At 40.5% G+C, this 20,261-nt stretch overlaps 1 protein-coding gene across 1 annotated transcript in view; it reads left to right on the top strand.

Moving 5' to 3' along the window:
• Positions 1-4,141: 4,141 nt before the first annotated feature.
• Positions 4,142-20,261, top strand: part of LOC142194071 (epidermal growth factor receptor kinase substrate 8-like protein 3) — a 28,559-nt gene continuing 12,439 nt past the window's right edge. Inside the window, exons 1-11 of the mRNA XM_075263097.1 lie at positions 4,142-4,241; positions 5,169-5,233; positions 5,355-5,510; positions 11,224-11,367; positions 11,450-11,526; positions 13,515-13,636; positions 15,057-15,151; positions 16,600-16,675; positions 18,368-18,438; positions 19,518-19,592; positions 19,675-19,823. Of these exons, the coding sequence (XP_075119198.1) occupies positions 4,142-4,241; positions 5,169-5,233; positions 5,355-5,510; positions 11,224-11,367; positions 11,450-11,526; positions 13,515-13,636; positions 15,057-15,151; positions 16,600-16,675; positions 18,368-18,438; positions 19,518-19,592; positions 19,675-19,823 (1,130 nt within the window). The remainder of the gene's footprint in view (positions 4,242-5,168; positions 5,234-5,354; positions 5,511-11,223; positions 11,368-11,449; positions 11,527-13,514; positions 13,637-15,056; positions 15,152-16,599; positions 16,676-18,367; positions 18,439-19,517; positions 19,593-19,674; positions 19,824-20,261) is intronic.

A 20,261-nucleotide genomic window follows, 5' to 3' on the forward strand; every position in this document is an offset into this window, starting at 1 on the left:
TTGCCCTACTGTTAATGTAGCCTCCAAACTGAACTCTAGTTCAGGATTCCACTGAGGATTCCACTCAGTATCAGCAGATTCTTGAGAATAATGTTCAAGAATCAGTGACGAAGTTGAAGTTACGCTGGGGATGGATATTTCAGCAAGACAATGATCCAAAACACTGCTCCAAATCGACTCAGGCATTAATGCAGAGGAACAATTACAATGTTCTGGAATGGCCATCCCAGTCCCCAAACCTGATTATCATTGAACATGTGTGGGATGATTTGAAGCGGGTTGTCCATGCTCGGCGACCATCAAAATTAACTGAACTTGAATTGTTTTGTAAAGAGGAATGGTCCAAAATACCTTCATCCAGGATCCAGGGATTGATTAAAAGCTACAGGAAGCGACTAGAGGCTGTTATCTTTGCAAAAGGAGGATCTACTAAATATTAATGTCACTTTTCTGCTGAGGTGCCCATACGTTTGCACCGGGCAAATTTTGGTTTACTGCATATTGCACATTTTCTGTTAGTACAATAAACCTCATTTCAATCCTGAAATATTACTGTGTCCATCAGTTATTAGATATATCAAACTGAAATGGCTGTTGCAAACACCAAAATATTTAGAACTAAAAATGATTAAGATTAATAGGGGTGCCCAAACTTTTTCATAGGACTGTATATACACATATATATATATATATATATGTATATATATATATATATATATATATATATATATATATATATATATGCAGTACTGCGTCAATAAATGATCAATAAATATACTATGGTGTGTCAATAAAAACATATCAATAAAAGAAAGGAAAAGATGTGTGAGTGTATATATATATATATATATATATATATATATATATATATATATATACAAGTGTATATATATCTCCATATACATATGGCATTTTTTTCTCCCTAACATGTAGGAGTAGCCTTAAGAAATACTATTCTTCTCCTACCTTTAGAAGTCTTCTTCGCTGCCATTCCATAAATATCACGGTTCTCTTCTGCATGCTAATGAGTTTTCTTGCAGCACAGGGGGAGGTTTCCAGCGCTCAAAGAGCACTGGGGGCGTCCCCAGTGCTGCGAGAAAACTCTCCTGCGACAGCCTCTGTCTTCTTCTGGCACGTCCTCTCTGCGACATCTTCTTATGATGGCTTCTTCTGGCTTTAAATGGCCCATATGCACAGTTGGCTCTGCCATTAAGTTGGTGTAATGAAGATGTTGGTTCAATGTCAAAATGCGTTGCCTTTTATTTGTACTGTGGAATTGGATTTATTAACTCTGCATCACTTTGTCACAAAGCAATACAAGCTGCACCTACCTATACCTAGTTTTTTTTCTCCTTCTTTCATTCGAACTCTAGTTTTTTGCATTCTTTAATAGGCACCATTCTACTGATTCCACTGCTGCTGGAATTTTTATACCAGCGCCCACTGTTCCAAGAAGTCATTTTGGTGAATGATTTGCTACTCAGGCTCCCTGCAAGTTATATGGATAGTGTTAGACAGGAGAAGGCATAATTCTGAACTCCGATACTATGCAATCACTGGCAGATGGTGTCCGAGAGCTCAGTCAGTCCTCGTAGCTCTCCCTGCCTGAGAAAATCCACTTGACTATACAGAACCTAATTAGCTAGAAAGGCTAAAGAAAAAACAACAGCACAAAAGTGGAGCTGTGCCTAGTAAAGGAGCAGGAATTGGCGAAGATGGTAAAAGGTCCTCTTTACTGGGGCATAGCTGGGGCATAGCTTATATTTATAAGGACATGTGTTTCAGGTGCTATTGTCAAATGAGATGCCAAGAATCCACTTTTATGTATACAGAGGAAGAGCAGTTAACTGAACCTTTTTCCCAGATAAAGGAACGTCTAGCTACAGCTAGCTACTTGGCAGTCTCTGTATAGTTGGTGTATTCCTGCTAGAATTTGCAATAGTAATTTGTATGTAAACAAAGAAATCTTTATCCTGAAGCTAACAAATAAATTGATAAAATCCCAACCTCCTAAGAGGCATATGGAGCATATCCTTCAAGACAGGAGTCTTGACTACATGAAATCAGGCTGATTTTTTTTTTCCCCAACTGTAATGTTAATTAGTTTCTAGTATACCAACATGCAAAAATACAATAAAAGATCAAAGAACAAAGTCATTGAGAATAAACAAAGAAACATTCCAAAGGAAAAATAAGTGTAGACCATGGTGACGAGGGGAAAACACAAAAATAGGGAAGTTGGGCTTCCGTCCAAAAGGGTTGGATCAGAGGGCAATCCCAAAAAATATGATGCTATGTTCCCAGTGCTGATAGGCATCTCCAAAAGGTGCAGGGTTGAGGGCATGCAACAAAGCAGGGTTGTGATACCAGTGCATTATAATTTTGTACTGTGCCATATGTAGAAGACTTGGCTGCAGGAGACCATATAATCTGTCACTGCCCAGGTGAGATCTGTCTGCTGAGTGCCTCGTTCCATTTTAAAATGTACTTGCGTGGTGGTGGTGGGGGGGGGGTTGTTCACCCATCCAGTGAGGAGAGGAGCATATACTGTATATGGCTGGGATAAATCCTTTCACAGGGGTACCAACTTGGCATAACCTCTGAAACATAATAGGGGCAGAGACCCGCGGGGCTCTGTAAAGAGTAATCAAAAAATTGGCTATTTTCAAGTAATGAAACAATTCAGATGTAGGTAATTAAAAGGTTGTAATGAAATAATCAAAAGGTCTGAGCTCCAAAGTCAACAGATCAATCAAGTGTGCAGCATGAAGCAAGCCTGCCCAATATGGAATGGATTGCCCAGTAATAGTGAAGGACATGTGGGACCGCCAGCCCCCCGCCTCCTTACCAGCCAGCATTGGATCCAGTGATGTTTAACATTTCAAATAAAATGGAAAATTTTTTTTTGAAGGGATCATATTTCAGAGCAGGGAAATGCTACTGGGAGGGTCTAAAAAAAAATATAAGAGTTTTTTTGAGCAGGGTCATCTTTACTGCTATTATTCGATCAATAAGGGATATATACAGGAGACGCCATTTATCAAGTAGGGACTGGAGGTTCTGAAAAAAACAAGAGTAGTTAACCGAATATACGGAGTATATGGAGTAGGAGGAAGAGAGCTGGATTCCCAGATAGTGAAAGAAGGAGTCCTTCCATTGAAAATGGTTATGCAGTTGAACAGATTTGTGTGGGATTTTTAGGGGGAGGGCCTCTGTCTTTAAGGGATTCACTTTATAACCAGAGAGATCATCATATTGCCGCAGAGTATGCAGAAGACTCAGTAGGGTGATGTGGGGATTAATGAGAGTGAGGACGTCATCAGCACAAAGGCTTAATCCCGTAATGTCTGGGTTAGAGTGTATCTGGGAAGCCAGAGGTTCATTGCAGAGACTGAAAATGAGAGGGGATTGGGGGTTACCCTGGTGTGTGCCATTGCAGATAGGAAAAATTAACAACTACCAAGGGGAGGGAATAGAGTGTTTTAAATGGGCTCTATCAGCAAAATCATGCTGCTAGAGCCCCACATATGCGTGAATAGCTTTTAAAAAGGCTATTCAGGCACCGTAAAAGTTATATTAAACTACCCCCCCCCCCCCCCGTTTTAAAATAATAACCTAAAAAAGAATGTGCTCTACTTACGGATCGTGCACCTTGGGCGGGCATTCAGGGTGTGTCTTCATCTTCCTCCACGCCTCTTCTTCCTCCGGTCCCGTCCTCCTCCGGCGCTCGACACTGATATAAAAAAACGGCCTGGGCGCATGCGCAGTAGCATACGGCTTCTACTACAGCTACTGCGCATGCGCCCAGGCTATCACTGTCCGTTCGCGAGCGTTGGAGAAAGACGGGACCGGAGGACATTGGAGGAAGAAGAGGCGTGGAAGAAGATGAAGACACACCCTGAATGCCCGCCCAGCGTGCACGATCCGTAAGTAGAGCACATTCTTTTTCAGGGTTTTATTTTAAAACGGGGGGGGGGGGGGGGTAGTTTAATATAACTTTTACGGTACTTTTTAAAGGCTATGCACGCATATGTGGGGCTCTAGCAGCATGATTTTGCTGATAGAGCCCCTTTAATTGCCAAGAGGAAAGCCTCTGAAAATCAGGCTATTTTTTATGTTTTATATTACTATATTGTACTATATGTCATCTTTGTCCTTTATTAGGGGTGTGCTGGCACAGCAGGTAGAATCCACCAAATCCAGCAGTGCTAGTAGCAGACCAAGTGCAAAATCCATCTACAGTAAGTAATCTACGATTATTAAAGAGAACCTTTTACCTCCTACAAACACAGATCTTTACTTCAATTAATAACTGCTGCTCCACTGACTCCAGCAAAGTTAGAATTTTTTCTCTAGCCCCTGCTGTTCCCAGGCAATCAATGCTGTTAGTTTTGGTGTCTGATATGTCATTTAGGCTCTGAACTGTCAGACAGCAGCAGTTAAGAGGTGTGATTCTGAGCCCTGAATCACACCCCCGCCTTAGAACCATTTCATAGAGAGGCCACTGCTCGCGTTACTTGAGGGCAGCTCCGCTATCTTTTTTTTTTTTTTTTTTCAACCTTTGTCACCTAATGTTTTTATTACTATCCCTGTAGTGTGACATCATTATGTATCGTCATTATAGCAGCAACTATGATTTTATGCAGCTTCACACTGCTGCCAATGTTTTTTCATATTGTAGATAAGATAAGATAATCCTTTAATAGTCCCACAATGGGGAAATTTCAGTGATACAGTTTCATAGATGGTACAGTAGTATATAAGAAGAGAGAAAAACACATACAAGCTCATGGCAGATAGAGAAATCCTAGGAATCATAGCAACTAAAAAGAAAGAAACACAGACACACTGCAGGATCATTTAGTTCTCTGTGTGAAGTGATGTTAATAATACAGCCCGACCGTGGTTGGAGGACATGAGGAGGGGGGTCACAGCATGTAGATATAACAGGCAAAAAAAGGGAGGGAGTGTGGGAAAAGAGGAAGATAGTGTATCTGAGCAAATTTCATTTCCAAGGTAGATCACGCTAACACAATCCACCAATTATGTTAAATAGTGCCACATCTGTATATGGATATTTTTAATCTAAAAATAGTTTCCTTTAGTATTATAGAAAACATTATATAGAGCTCCTGTTTACTTGCATTTTATTTTTGGCTGTATTGCAGATCAAAGAAAACAGTATGCTCAGACTTTGTCCACGGTTAATAACGGCTTCCATCATCGAGTAGAGGTAATGAAATACTTTTTATACTCATTATGTAACATGGCAATAAATATATGAATGAATTACATTTTAAACACATTTTAAGACAATAAATAATGTTTTATGAACATTAATATGTCTATTTCAGCACCTGATAACTTGTCAACTTAATAATCGCCTACGAAATGTTCAGGATTGCCTGAAACATCTCACCGTTTTAGATGCGGAGGGAAAAGTTTGGGGTCAGGAAATGATTCTCCAGGTACAAAATGCAGAATTGGTATTGACAGACCTGGAATCTCGGGTAAGATACTTCTCCATATGTTTCAATGGATTAAGAATATAGTGAAAAATTATATGGTTTTTAGAGTATAAATAAAAGTAATTGCCAGCATCCATAACTATAACTTCCGATAAAATGCTGATATGCAATCTTACAGTCACATACTAATATTAATTCCTAGACTGGTTTGGTGTTTAATAAACATCTTATTTCCTTAACTTGTTTATATTTATGCATATTAATAAGATTACCTCTGACATTTTTTTATAAAGTGAATCCCATTTTTGTTTTTACGGCATTCACTCTACATTAAGAATGACATGGCAACTTTGGCTGGCAAGTCATTACAATTACAGCAATATGATATGTTGTATTGGGTATATTCTGTTTTACTAAATAAAACACCATTTTCCAAAAATAAACTATTTGTCTGAGGTCATCGTATTTTGACGTCTATAACTTTTTTATTGTTTGGTTGATATGTGCAGCTTTTTATCACTTTTTTGTTATTTATGGTGGAAACTAGGTGAGATTGTTTTGCTGGATGTCTTTTAAATTCTATTTGTACAATGTAGGAATACATATGACTTATTGATCTTTTTTATATTATTTTTTGTTTTTGAAAGGTCAGATTATCAGAAACATCAATTCTGGCATTCGTACATTATGGTTCAAGTAGAACAAATATGTAACATCTCTGCCTGTTCAGATGACTGCACCACCCTCTGCTCGCATACGGCGGTGCAGGAGGCGTGTGCAGTTTGGTTCTTGGCTTAAAGTTTTTGGTCGCACTGTGTGAACACGGCTCTAGTGCTGTGATTTTATTTGCACCACACCCGTCTTCTGCCCTGGTTTGCCTCTGTTCTTGAAGTGTTAATTTGTGTGATTGACAGCCTGCCTTCCTGTCAACTCCAGGGGCGGGTTCTTCCTCCCTATTTAGCCTTCGCTCTCATACACACCAGGGCTTGCTATTGCCGTGTGCATACTTGCTCCGTACTGTCCCTATTTTTGCTTACACTATTATCCTTGACCTTTGGCTTTCCTCACTGACTATTCTTTGGACTCCGATTTGGCACTGCATCACTCGACTGTTACTGACCCTTGGCTAGCTGACCTCTCTTTGTTGTTGTCCGTCTTGTCTGCGTTTTGTGTCTCACATATCCAGGAAGGGACTGACTTCGTGGTTGCCGCCTATTACGTAGGATAGGGCCTAGTAATAGGAAGGGACAGTTGGGGGCGTCAGCTTAGGGCTCACAGTTTCTTGTGTTCCCTCCCAGGGTTCAACAGCTACTGGGGAATTGCTGTCCTAGCAATTCCCCAACAAAATAGCATACTAATATGGGAAGATTTATTAACATTTTCTAAAAGCAAAACTATCTTAGTTATCTATAGCAATCAATCACAATGCAGTTTTCATTTTTCAGGACCAGAAGTTAAAATAAAAACTGTTGCGTTTGGTTGCTGTTGGCAGCTAACACAATTTTGCTTTTAAACCATTTAAATAAATCTGCCCCATTGTTTTTAATGGTAGATCATTAATGAATTGCATACCGCCCAACCGTCCTGATTTTCGCGAGACACTCACGTTTTCCTGCCCCTGTCCCACCGTCTCACGCAGCTCCCTACATGTTCCACTATGTCCCTTTAATGATTTACTGATCAATCATTCCTCCGATCACCGCCTGCTCTTATAACAGATAATAGGCTGCCGTGATCGGAGGAACGCTTTACTATGGTTCAAGGACCTTGTGTGTCATCACACGGTCACGTGACTAGGTGGGCGTGTCAGTGTCCCGTGCAGAGAAGAGAGAAGAGATCCGTGTAAGGTACTGAGAAGGGAGGGGGAAGGTGGGATCTGAGATGCAGGATGGAGAGAGAGAGAGCGTGTGTGTGTGTGTCTGTCTGTCTGTCTGTGTTTGTCATTAAACTGGGGACAGAGATGGAGGGAGGACATGAAACTGGGGGCAAATGAAAGAGGATATGAAACTGAGGGAGAAATGGAGGGAGGAGATGAAACCGGGGGCAGAGATGGAGGAGGGGACATGAAATGGAGCAGATAAGGGGGCACTTAAACTGGGGGACAACTGGAGAGGGTATTAAACCATGGGAGGAGCTGGAGGGGGACATGTCTGCCTCTAGTTGCCCCCAGTTTAATGTCAGCCTCCAGCTACCCCTATGGTTTAATGTATGCTTCTAGTTGCCCACCGTTTAATGTCCCACTTCATCTGCCATTTATTTATTGTCCCCTCCAACTACCCCCATTGCTAATGTTTCCCTCCAGCTGCTCCAGTTTCATGGTTAAACTGGGGCACCAGGAGAGGGACTTAATACTGTGGGGCAGTTGGAGGGAACATTATAATGTGGGGGACATATAACGTACGGGTGACTGTAGGAGGATTATACTGTGTCAGGGGACATGAAAAATGAATGAGAATGGGCGGAGTCAGCATAAAAGTGGGCCACACATTTTGTCCCTCTTTCTGTTGTTCAAAAGTTGGGAGGTATGGAATTGTAAGAATTGTGGCTGTAGCCTCCACAGCTCTAGAGTCATTTTACTAACTCCCTCCCTCTGCATATTCACTGCCCATCTCCTATTCAGACTAAACTGTTAGGGTCCATTCACATGGAGCAAAATGGTGAGGAATTTGGTGTGGAATTTCAGCGCTGAAAAAAGCCTCCCATTGACTTCAATGGGTTCCTTTTTCTGCTAGCTTAGGCCCGGGTTCATATCTGCATTCGGTATTACGTTTGGGGAGTCCTCAAGTGGACTCCTCGAATGGAATACCGAATGCAGATGTGAACCAGGTTTTACTGGTAACTGCAATAGCAAATTACATATTTTCTTAATTAAAATGTAGAACATTATCAAATGGAGAAGTTAATATTTTCTAGACTATAACCAAAGTGCAAGACCATAACAAAGTCCACAGTCCACAGTGTACTGTAATTTAGAACACATATTGCAGTTCAGTACTAGGTTACTTAATGTAACCACTTTCTGAAAAGAAGTTATTTTATATTATTGTCAAAAGTGGTGTTGGATGCAAAAGTGAAATCGAATATAAAACATTATTTTGTACCACTCTTTGCTTTAATATATGATCTTAGATTTTAGTATGAAAACTCAGTGTTAAATGGGTTGTGCCATCTCAAGGGTCCTATCTACACTGGTAGCTTGTGTAAATTGAAGACTTTTCCTAAATATATTGCTTTAGAAATTCTGCTTTCTTCCCCTGCAATGTGACCTTTTTTATCCAATTGTTTACACAGCATTGCTATAACCACAAACTTGGGAGATAGGACAAGTGAAGTACTGTACAATCAGCTCAGCTAATTGCAGTTTGCTGATAAAGCCGTAGAAGGATTGTGTGTCTCATTTAGCAAGGGGGGAGAGAAATACAGGAAGTGAGAAGCAGACATTGCAGGCAGCATGCTGAGACACTAAGATGGGAAAACCCCTTTAAGGCATCAAATATAACATTCTGTAAAGTTTCATACGTTACATTACTTTTCTCAAGGATAAGCTTTAGACTTCACAAAAACTAACTGCTCAGCCATGTGCTATCCATGATGTACGCATTACTTTTTTACAGATCAAACACATGGCTCGATTTTCATGGGCTTGACTTGCCATTAACCCCTTCCCCACATCTGCCGTAATAGTACGGCACTGCCGGAAAGGCCTTCCCGCAGAGCCTGTGTGCGCACCATGCCCTGCGGTTGTCAGCCGTATGTTACGGCTGACAATGCCCCGTAACACCCGCGGTCGGAACCGGGTCCGATCGCGGGTGTTAACCCCTGAGATGCCGGCGGTCAACATGACCGCCGGAATCTCCGGGGTTACAGTGTAATATGGTGGCGATCGGCACCCAAGTCCCCCCCCCCGCGTTTCGGGGGTGCCGGTGTTCGTAGGGGGCAGCCCAGGGTCTGATCAGTGACCCCGGGTCTGCCCCTTCACTTACCCCGTCCTCGCACCTGGTTGATCCTGCCCTAAAGGAAGCTGTCAGCCTGTGCGTCTACACAGGCTGACAGCTTCCTATACAATGCAATAAACGTGTAACACGTGTATTGCAGTGTATATCTAGTGAAGCAGTGATCAGCCGATCACTGCTTCAATCCCCCATGGGGACAGAAAAAAAAAAGTTAGAAAAAAGTAAAAATAAAAAAGTTTAAATAAGTTTAAAATAAATTATAAATAATAAAGCCCCCAAAATCCCTTTTTCCCCATTTAAAATGTTTTATTATGTAAAATAAAGAAAAAGAGAAAAAAACATTACATATTTGGTATCACCGCGTCCATAATAACCTGAACAATAAAAGTAAAACATTATTTAACCCTAATGGTGAACGGCGTAAAAAAAAAACGTAGAAAACCACACAAAATAATGATTATTCACCACCTTTCCCTTACAAAATGTTCAATAAAAAGTAATCAAATGGTCAGATGAAAACCTAAATGGTACCAATAAAAAGCAGAGGTCATCCCGCAAAAAATAAGCCCTCAACCAGCTCTGTCTACCGAAAAATAAAAATGTTATGCCTTTCAGAAGATGGTGATGTAAAAATAATTGATTTTTTTCCTAAATTGAATTTTATTCTGCACAAATAGCAACGCATTAAAACATAATATAAATGAGGTATCGCCGTAACCGTACCGACCCGCAGAATAAAGGTAACATGTTACTTATGCTGTACTCTGCACGGGAAAAAAATAAATGCTAAAAAGCAATGCCAGAATTGATGTTTCCTTTTACATCCCACCCAGAAAGAGTTAATAAAATGTAGTCAATAAGTTACAGGCCCCAAAATGGTGGCATTGAAAAGTACATCTAATACTGCAAACACCAAGCCCTCAGATTGCCAGAAAATAAAAATAAAAATCTAGTTTGTACAATGTGAAGACAAAAAAACCAAAATCACCCCAATCATTAGGACATAAGTGGCTGCAACTAGAAGGAAATGTATAAGTTGTGCGAGCGTTTTCAGTGGACACCCCATATTTAGAGCTTATGAGAGATAATACACCAGCTCTGATCCCCAGAATGCTCCTCTTCCCCATTCGCGTCATAGGGGCTAGTGGGAAAATCGATTGGGATTTGGTGTACCCAATTTACTCTGCACAGCTTACATATTCACTTCTGGGTTACTTTTTAGATTCAAGTTATTTCTGTGACCATTGTGGGTTTTTCATTCATTAAACAAAGAGTACTAACAATTTTGTCCACATGTGTATATGGAAATGCCCGTGTTTTCGTAGGTATAATTGATCATGTTGCGATTTGCAAATCACAGCATTTCTACTACAGATTTGTTTCTGCAATGTGTGGATGGGATTAGCCAGAATTGCATCCACTTTGCAGGAGCTGTAATACACAACATTTCTTTCCTATGGCGTTTCCACCACGGTCAAAATGCTGCATATTCACAAGGGGCCCCTTAAAATGTTCTGCCACCTACACTGTACATTGTAAATACATTCCCCACTTTCCCATGTACAAAAATTGTTAAAGTAGATATGAAATGTGCTACTATCTAAGGAACAGCAGTTACATAAAGCATAAAAAGCACAATTGGAAACTAAAGATAATTTGGGATTCATGCATTCTGCACACCACTGGAATTTTTTATCATGTCAAAGGAATAGAAGTTGTGTGATAAAAGTAACATGGAAACTTTGTACTGTACTCATAAGATATTACAAATATGATAATGACACATCTTTTATGTTTTTTAGGACAGCCTGGAAAGTATTCCATTGCAGAATATAGAAAGCTGTCATTCTGTGATGGGAAGCCAACCTTACAATTCCATTTTTGTGGTTACTGTACAGAATCATGGAAATACAAGTATTTTGCTCTTTCAGTCAGATGAGCACCCAGTGAGTCATATAACAGACTGACATATAGCATCAATAATTGTTACCATGTCTCTAACAACACTTGTACTCTGATATTATTTAGGCTAACATCCTAGAAAGAAATCTGGAGAAAGCACTGACTCAAGGGAAAGAAGTCCAACAGAATAAAGATGACTTCAGGTATACATTGAAATTTACTAAAAGTTCTGAGCTCTGCCATTGTAATATTTCCAAATCCAGTCATTTATAAAGCTGTAGTGGAGTATAGGCTAGTACTAATAAAAAATTGTAGAGACTCTTGTGTATATCTGTTTATGCTGACGCTCCATTTATGGGTTGGCGGCCATCTTTATTCATTCTTTGCCACTTGGCCTAATGCACACAACAGAATGTACAGACCACAGAACGTCTGTCCCATGACTCACTGCAGTCTCATTATATTTTACTGCATATGATGCAGCTGTGTCTTTTGGCAGTCTCTCATAGAAGTACAGCAGAAACTCACAGATACTATAGGCAGTAAGGAAGGGGCGTTTTATAACTCTGCATCATTGCTTATACCAATCATTTTCTGCTCCCTTAGGACAGAAGCAATGTGGCAGATATATAGATTTGTGAAAATTGTCTTAAAGAATAACAGTCTTACCTGCCCATATCTTCAAGGCTAAAGCCCCACGTAGTGAGCCATAGTCAAAAAGCGCTGTGGGAAAAACTGCAGCAGAAATACATAATTGTTTTTCCTGTAGCGTATTTCATAGAAAGATCAGAGTTTTCATCTGCAGACTTTCTGCTTCAATTATACCTATATGAAGAATGACAGTGTTTCTGTAGGTATAATTGGCATTTTTCAAGTTGATAGATGGTAGTCATTGTGAAGGTCACAGAAGAGACTGACATTCTGTCTACACAAAAGAGTAAGGTCTGGACTGACGGGTCAGATGGGTGATCACATAACCCAACTATCCATAACGAAAGAGATCAAAATATATAGATACAAGTGAGCTGAAATATACAAATTATACAACTGAGGGGGCATTCACACTTGCGCCCCCATGCACCCTGTGTCTCTCCGCTGGGTTTCCGTCCTATTACCCAGAGAAACTGCGTACGGAATGGCTTCCCGGCAGTCAGTTTTAAAACCCATTCATTTGAATGGGTTTTAAAAGCAAACCGTCGGTGTCTGTATGCAGCCTCTTCACGGGAAAACTGGTTTGTTTTTTTTGGTCGGACACAAAGTCCGACATAATGATGTTTTTGCTCCAGCACTCTAAATCCAGATTCACACAGGGGTTTTTTGGAGTGGATTTTGAGGCAGAGGCCGCCTCAGAATCCAGTCCAAAAAACGACTAGCCACAACTGGATGCCAGTGCAGTGCATACAGTGTACTGGTATCCAGTTGCAGCATTCCGCTCCGAATGAATGGGCCTAGTCTGGAGAGAGTGTAGTGACGTCCACTGCTGAATCAGCTGCGGAATCTGCCTGCAGAAAGGGCATGTCGCTTCTTTTTTTCTGCGAGCAGGAACAAACCGCAGAAAAAGGAACCCATTGAATTCAATGGGAGGTGTTTGTTTGAGCCTGATTCTGATGTCAATTCCGTGTCAAAATCCAACCCAAAAAACCCCGTCTGAACCCGGCTTAACAGTAACACTTCAGTGATGCTCACAATTTCTCTAGCAACTAAATGGTCCTTTTGTCCAATCCCAAAACTACACTTCCTCAGAATCTGCAATTTTTTTTATTTTCAATGCATTGTTATCTTTTTCTGACTGTTTGAGACCCTATCTCTCCCCACAAAATTGACACCTTTTTTTTCTGCCTGTCTACAAATGATCAGTGACCTCTGACATTAAGGCTAAGGCCTCACGTAGTAGGCTGTAGCAAAAAGCGCTGCAGGAAAAACTGTGGTGGACATGCATTGCGTTTTTTTCTGCATCGCTTATCACAGAAAGTCCATAGAGGTTTTCTTTTCAGACTTTGTGCTTCAGTTATACTTATAGGGAAACTGCCACCATTTCCGTAGGTATAATTGAGATTCTGCAATTTCCAAAGCTGCAACAGCTTTGACCGTGGATAGTTCATCAGTATAAAAATTTGATTTGGTGCTGGACAAACCCTTATTACATTTGTTTAAAATTTGACTAAACTAACCATTTTTTTTATTATTTTAGAAATAAACTACAGAATACCTTAACTCTACAGAATGAATTCAATGAACGCAGTCCTTCCCCACAAACCATTCAATCAATAGATAGTCCTAAACTAGAACGTCCAGAGCGTCAAACTCCCCAAGGTTTGTGTTTTTCTTGAAGAGTTTTGCATGTGACAACTACTCTGCAATCATTTTCTGGCACAGGAAAGATGTTGCAGAGTTTGATCTATGATTTTCTCAAAATCTCCACTGATTTCTAAACATAAAGATGTTGTCCGGGTTAACGTGAATGGAACCAATACCACACACAACCCCTAGACAGATGTGGGGCTGTTTTTGGAAGCATGTAGTCATTTCCTAATTCTGGACAATCCCTTTAAGAGGCTGCAGTTTTGATTTTGGTTCTGTAAATCTCTTCATTTATGTCTTACCAGGAAATGTCTCACACAAAAATATTGCATGAAATATGTTTGTTCTTATTCTATTAGGCTGAAGACCCACATTGAGGAAACACATCTTTCTTTTTATTGCTGTTTTTTGAGATGAAGCCAAGAATGGCTACAAATGGAAGGGAAAATATATAAGATGATATTATATTTCTATGTTTTGCTCTATTCACTCCTGGCTTTGGCTCATAAACCACAACAAAATCTGCAACAAAAAAAGCTGAGTTTCTGCAACGTGGGGCTTTAGCTTTACCAGGGGTTTTCAGCCTCCACATGTTGGCGGAGGCCAAACGACACAGAAAAGCCTTCTTTTATGTTGTATATCTTTCTACAGTTTTGAGTCAAAGACAGGAGTGGACATAGCAAAAGGGAGAAGTATAAGTGCTTCCTTTTTACACAGTCCAGTCATATTAATGTGACCACCGCCTACTTTTGATGTCAACGTTAAATAACCAATCACAGAAGGCACTTATCAGCCATCTGGGTGCACTCATCATTGTGGAAGGCACGATGGATCAACAGAAGTATGCATCTATCCTTGCGGACCATGTTCACCCCTACATGCGAATTGTTTTTCCTCAGGATGATGGCATCTACCTAGTTTACCGTACTCCCTTGGCCAGCAAATTCCCCGGACTTGAACCCAATCGAGAATCTGTGGGACCACTTCGATTGGGTTGATCATGGATGCCCAACCGCATAACTAGCGCAGCTGGCCACGGCATTGGTGTCGGCATGGCTCAACATCCCAATGAACATCATCACAACATCCCCTCTCTTCCTGCACGTCTCTCAGCGGTCCGCTCTGCGAAAGGTGGTGATTCTGGATTTTGACAGGTGGTCACATTAATGTCACTGGACTGTGTATAAACCCATTTTTTTTTTAAGCCAAACTTGATATGGCATATGAGAAAATCAGGGGCAACATCAACAACACATGAACATCCAAATATGATGTTTGCCATTAATTTGTTTGTTAAGGATTCAGGCTACAAAGAAAATTAATATTGATTATTACATCATAATGACTAAGAGGTGGCAACCAAAACCAGAAGGTATGCCCTCTATGAAAAGTTTAAGGACTTTATATTATTGTATACTGTGCTCTATAACAGGTACCCCAATTTCCCAAAGAAGATTTGAACCTGGGCCTACAGTCTACCAAGCACCGCCAATTCTTAATCAAATGGCAGACATAGATCGTGACATTGTAAGTCTATATCATATGTGACTAGGGGTGTTTTTCTTATTTCATTATTGCAAGAATGCCCCTATATCTTACAAAATTGCCTGTCCCATCACAATTGTTTTACTTCTGCTTCCACGTGCACTTCATATGCTTCAGTATGTTGTTCTTCATAATTGGAACAAAAAAATAAATGAGTGTTAACTAGAGATGAGCGAGTACTGTACTGGGGGGGGGGGGGGTTAAGCGGCCGGCTGCCATCAAAGCGGAAGTACCAGGTGCATCCATTCATTTCTATGGAGCGTGCTGTTCGGATCGGCTGATCCGAACAGTACTCACTCATCTCTAGTGTTAACGGATATCCATGCATTTTACCTAAAGATAGTGGCACACGGAGTATCTGTAGCCCCACTATCAATGCTTTCACTTCTAAGGGTCCATTCACATAGAGGAAAATGGTGAGGAATTTCAGTGCTGAAAAAAAGCCTCCCATTGACTTCAATGAGTTCCCTTTTCAGAAAAAGGAACCCATTGAAGTCAATGGGAGGCTTTTTTTTTTCAGCGCTGAAATTCCACACCAAATTTCTCAATATTTTCCTCCATGTGAATGGACCCTAAGAAACACTGATTCATTTCAATTGGATATCACTACAGGCCATGCGGTAACAAAACTGCTCAGACTGTAATGATATCCAGCTGAAATGAAGTGGTCTAACTTATTTGAAGGTGAAAGCAACAGCCGGGAAATGTAGGCATTAGAGATGAGTGAACACTGTTCGGATCAGCCGATCCGAACAGCACGCTCCCATAGAAATGAATGGAAGCACCTGGCACGCAGACTTTGCCGGCGGTCAGCCGCTTAACACCCCGCGTGCCGGCCGCTTCCATTCATTTCTATGGGAACGTGCTGTGAGCGTGCTGTTCGGAACGCTGTTCCGAACAGTGTTCGCTCATCTCTAGTAGGCATCTATAGCTACCTGCAGGAACACAGTGTGGAGGAATTCATCATTCCCTCTACTCCAGAAAAATAGAGGGATGATATTGAGTTGTGTGTTTGGCGCAAGGCCCTTTCTTGAGCCAAATGCACACAGCTCAAGGCCAGCCATCGAAGCAGGCTAAAGTGTCCCGCCAGTTTCCTGGTGTGGATTATCAACTGTTTTAGGCTGGGTTCACACAGGAGTTTTTTGGACCGGATTTTGATGTGGTGGCCGATTCAGAATCCAATCCAAAAACCGGCTAGCCATGACTGGGTGCCGTTGCAGTGCATATAGTACACCGGCATCCAGTCGCAGCATTCCGCTCCAGATTAGGCAATTCAAAAATGTCCACCACATAAAAATCAACCCTAATAATTAATAAATGATATTGATTGTAAATGAAAGTGCTTCCTTTTTACACTTGGGACATATATACAGTGTATTTTAGAGGTTTAAGTCCATCAATATTCACTGAAGAATTTCTTCTGATTCTAGGAAGTCTTGAACCATGTTCTTGCAGATATTGAGATGTTTGTTGAAAAGCTAAGTCAGGAAAAAAAAAAGAAAAAAGGTGAGGAAATTTTAAGAAAATATATATATATTTTTTTAAAATGTATATATGACATAAAAGTCTTTAGGTAAACATAGTAGGACAGTGATATATTTGTGGTTACCATGTGCCAAAATCTGGCATAACCAAATTTTTCTAACCCACTTAGAGGCCGGGGCCCCACATGGCGTAAATTAAGTGTTTTACAGTCACTGTAAGGTGGATGGAATTCTACCAAATTATGCGCAACAGACACACCGCGATTTCCAAAAGCGTCATAATTTTGGAAATCACATCATGTCAATTATATCTACGGAAATGCCGGTAGTTTTGATAGGTATAATTGAAGCAGAACGTCTGCAGAGGTTTCCTGTGAAACACGCTGCTGAAAAACTGCAATGCATTGCGGCTGTGGTTTTTCCCACAGAACCTTTTTACAGTGGACTGCTATGTGGGACCTTAGCCTAAAGGAGCGCGGCCTTGCATGAAAGGAGGCGGCTTTTTGGTAAAGGGGTGTGGTTTAAATTAGAAGTAATATGCGACGTAATCCAACTAATAAGTAATATATATTTACTAATTTTACAATCTAAAGATGTACCAGAATTATCATCCAGCTACTGTGAAGAAGAGGCAGTTGGTGAATTTGAGTCATGCCTTTAACTGCGAGAACTTAACGTCCGCCCTCCGTACATCAACTGATTCATTTGCATATAACTTCTATGTTATATTTTTTTTTATTCAACTCTGCAAAAGTGACAAACACAGCAATGGTATATTCTTTATCCCTGTAATGCTTTATAACATGGAAGTGCCAGTTAAAGAGGACCTTTCATGGTTTTGAGCACAAGCAGTTCTATATATTACTGGAAAGCCGACAGTGTGCTGAATTCAGCTCACTGTCGGCTTTCCCGATCTGTGCCCCAGGTGAAGAGCCATCGGTACCGGTACCGTAGCTCTTTACAGTCAGAAGGGCGTTCCTTACAGTCTGTCAGGAATGTTCTTCTCCACAGCAGCGTCTATAGCGCTGTACAGTGTGAGTGGGGAGGAACGCCCCCTCCCCTCCTGATAATACTCGTCTATAGACGAGCACTGTGAGCAGAGGGAGGCGATAGGCACTGCTGTGGAGAAGGACGTTCCTGACAGACTGTCAGGAACGCCCTTCCGACTGTAAAGAGCTACGGTACCGATAGCTCTTTACCCGGAGCACAGATCGGGAAAGCTGACAGTGAGCTGAATTCAGCACACTGTCGGCTTTCCAGCAGTATATAGAGCTACCTGTGCCCAAACCCATGAAAGGTCCTCTTTAAATATTCTTGGGAGAAGTCACTTTAAAACTCATTTATTTTAAAGGACAGTTAGAAAAAAAACCAAAATCAGTGAATTTCATTGGTCTTTCTTTTTTGACCCAACCTACTAACCAATTTTTAATGGACATAACTCGAACGTCAATGTTTTTGAAATCCATTAAAAACAGATCCATAGATTTCTATTAGGTCCAAGTGTCCATAAAAATGGACAAAGATAGAGCATGTTACACCGTATCTACCATAAAAAAGAATATGTGATACACACATTCACTCTCATTATTATTAAAATGGCGGTGTGACAGATGTTAGAAACTGTAAATTAGGCCTAAGTTTTTACAAACTATTACTAAATGTGGTCGACGTGATGATAAACTTAGACTTATTCCTTATTTTCTGTCTTTGAAAGGAAAATCAACCATTTCCGAATCGCACTTTATTGATTGTTTTCAGAAGATAAAATATGGGTTTAATATAATGGTGAGTAACTATCGTATTTGCATCAGACTTTGTTTCGGGAAATGAGCATGCCCAATTAGTAAATCTACAATCATTGGATTAGTCAGTACAATAAGGCTACATGTATTTTCATTAATCTAGTCTGTATAGCCTCACCCCAACGCTTCTGCACACTTCTAGAGGTCTTCCTGACTTTTCATTGGGGAAACTAAAAATGACCTAACCTAAAGGCTAGGTGCTGAAAACCTTTAGGCCGGGGTCCTATGGGCCGGAAACGCCATGAATCGTAGCATTTTACAGTACAGGTAAAGTGGATGGGATTCAAGCGAATCCCATGCCCACTTTGCGGTTAAAACCGCCGTGCGGGCACGCTGTGATTTTCAAAGCCAATTCAGTTTTGGAAATTACAGCATGTCAATTATATCTACAGAAACGCCGGCAGTTTTCCCATAGATATAATTGTAACAGAAAGTCCGTGGAGGAAAACTCAACGAACTTTCTGTTTAAAGTGCTGCGGGAAGAACCGTGATGTGTTCCCACCGTGATGTGTTCCCGCATTGCTTTATTGCTGCAGGACATCCCTTGGGGCTTTAGCCTTACAACCAATGTTTTGTTTAGTTGTGGCAATATGAGTTAGAGGAAAAAATGAAACAATTTAATAGGTCTTGATTCTATTGCTCCTATGCAGACCTATGAATGTGTATTGTAACAGACAGCAAGCAAAACTCTACAGTTATATATCCTATACCATACAGTTTGGGCTCAGATCTATTCAGAGTATACAGCAAAGATCCATCTAAAATTTCTAGACAAAAAAGTCCTTACTTATTCATCCAGGGATTCCAGTTAAAAAAGACAGACACCTGACCGAGACCCAACGGATCCTGCTATAGTCTATTATAGTATAGTCATACAACGCATCCAATGCATAACAACTATACAATGAAGATTCTGTCATGTGTTACTGCTATCATTGCTGGACAAATGGCCTGGACTTATTTCAGTAGTAACTATAAGAAGCAGTACCTTATTATTTTAAAGTCTAGAGTTCCGATTAATAATATTTTATATCCATGCTTCATTTACATTCTTCTAAACAGGCAAAAGTCCAAAACCATATGTCCCAGCCGACTGCTCCAGAATTAGTTCACATATTGATGGACATCTTGCCCACGGTAAAGATTATAAGTAAGATGTTTATTCCATCACATCAACATACAAAACATGTTATATAATAAATACTATGTTTTATTACAGATCCTATCGAAATGTCCAAGGAAGGACACCGCTAACAATGTTCTGTCTCCTTTTCTTACACAAAGAGCAATATTGCTTTTGAGTTCTTGTGTTACAGATAAAGAGAGAAAACTGTGGGAAAGTTTAGGAGATTCATGGATAAGAACAAGGTAATAATAATGTTCATGTCATAAAGAAATTTAACCCCTTGCCAACGTAGCCATATTTTTTATTTTTGTTTTTGACTCCACACTTTTTATAAGCCACAGCTTTTCTATTGTTCCATTCCCAGAGCCATATGAGCATTTAATTTTTGTGGGACAACTTGTACTTCGTAATGGTACAATTTAATATTCCGTACAATGTACTGGGAATCTGGATAAAAAAAAATCAGAATGGGGTGGAATTGGAGAAAAACTGTGTTTGTGTGACATTTTTACAAGCTTTATTGTTATGGTGTTCGCTGTCTGGTGTTCATACATTGGAGACCTGGTAGCTGTGGTGGATAGAGATGAGCGAACACTGTTCGGATCAGCCGTTCCGAACAGCATGCTCCTATAGAAATGAATGGAAACATCTGGCACGGCGACCGACCACCAGCAAAGTGT

This window comes from Leptodactylus fuscus, chromosome 2, assembly GCF_031893055.1.
Source record: "Leptodactylus fuscus isolate aLepFus1 chromosome 2, aLepFus1.hap2, whole genome shotgun sequence".
Taxonomy (NCBI): domain Eukaryota; kingdom Metazoa; phylum Chordata; class Amphibia; order Anura; family Leptodactylidae; genus Leptodactylus; species Leptodactylus fuscus.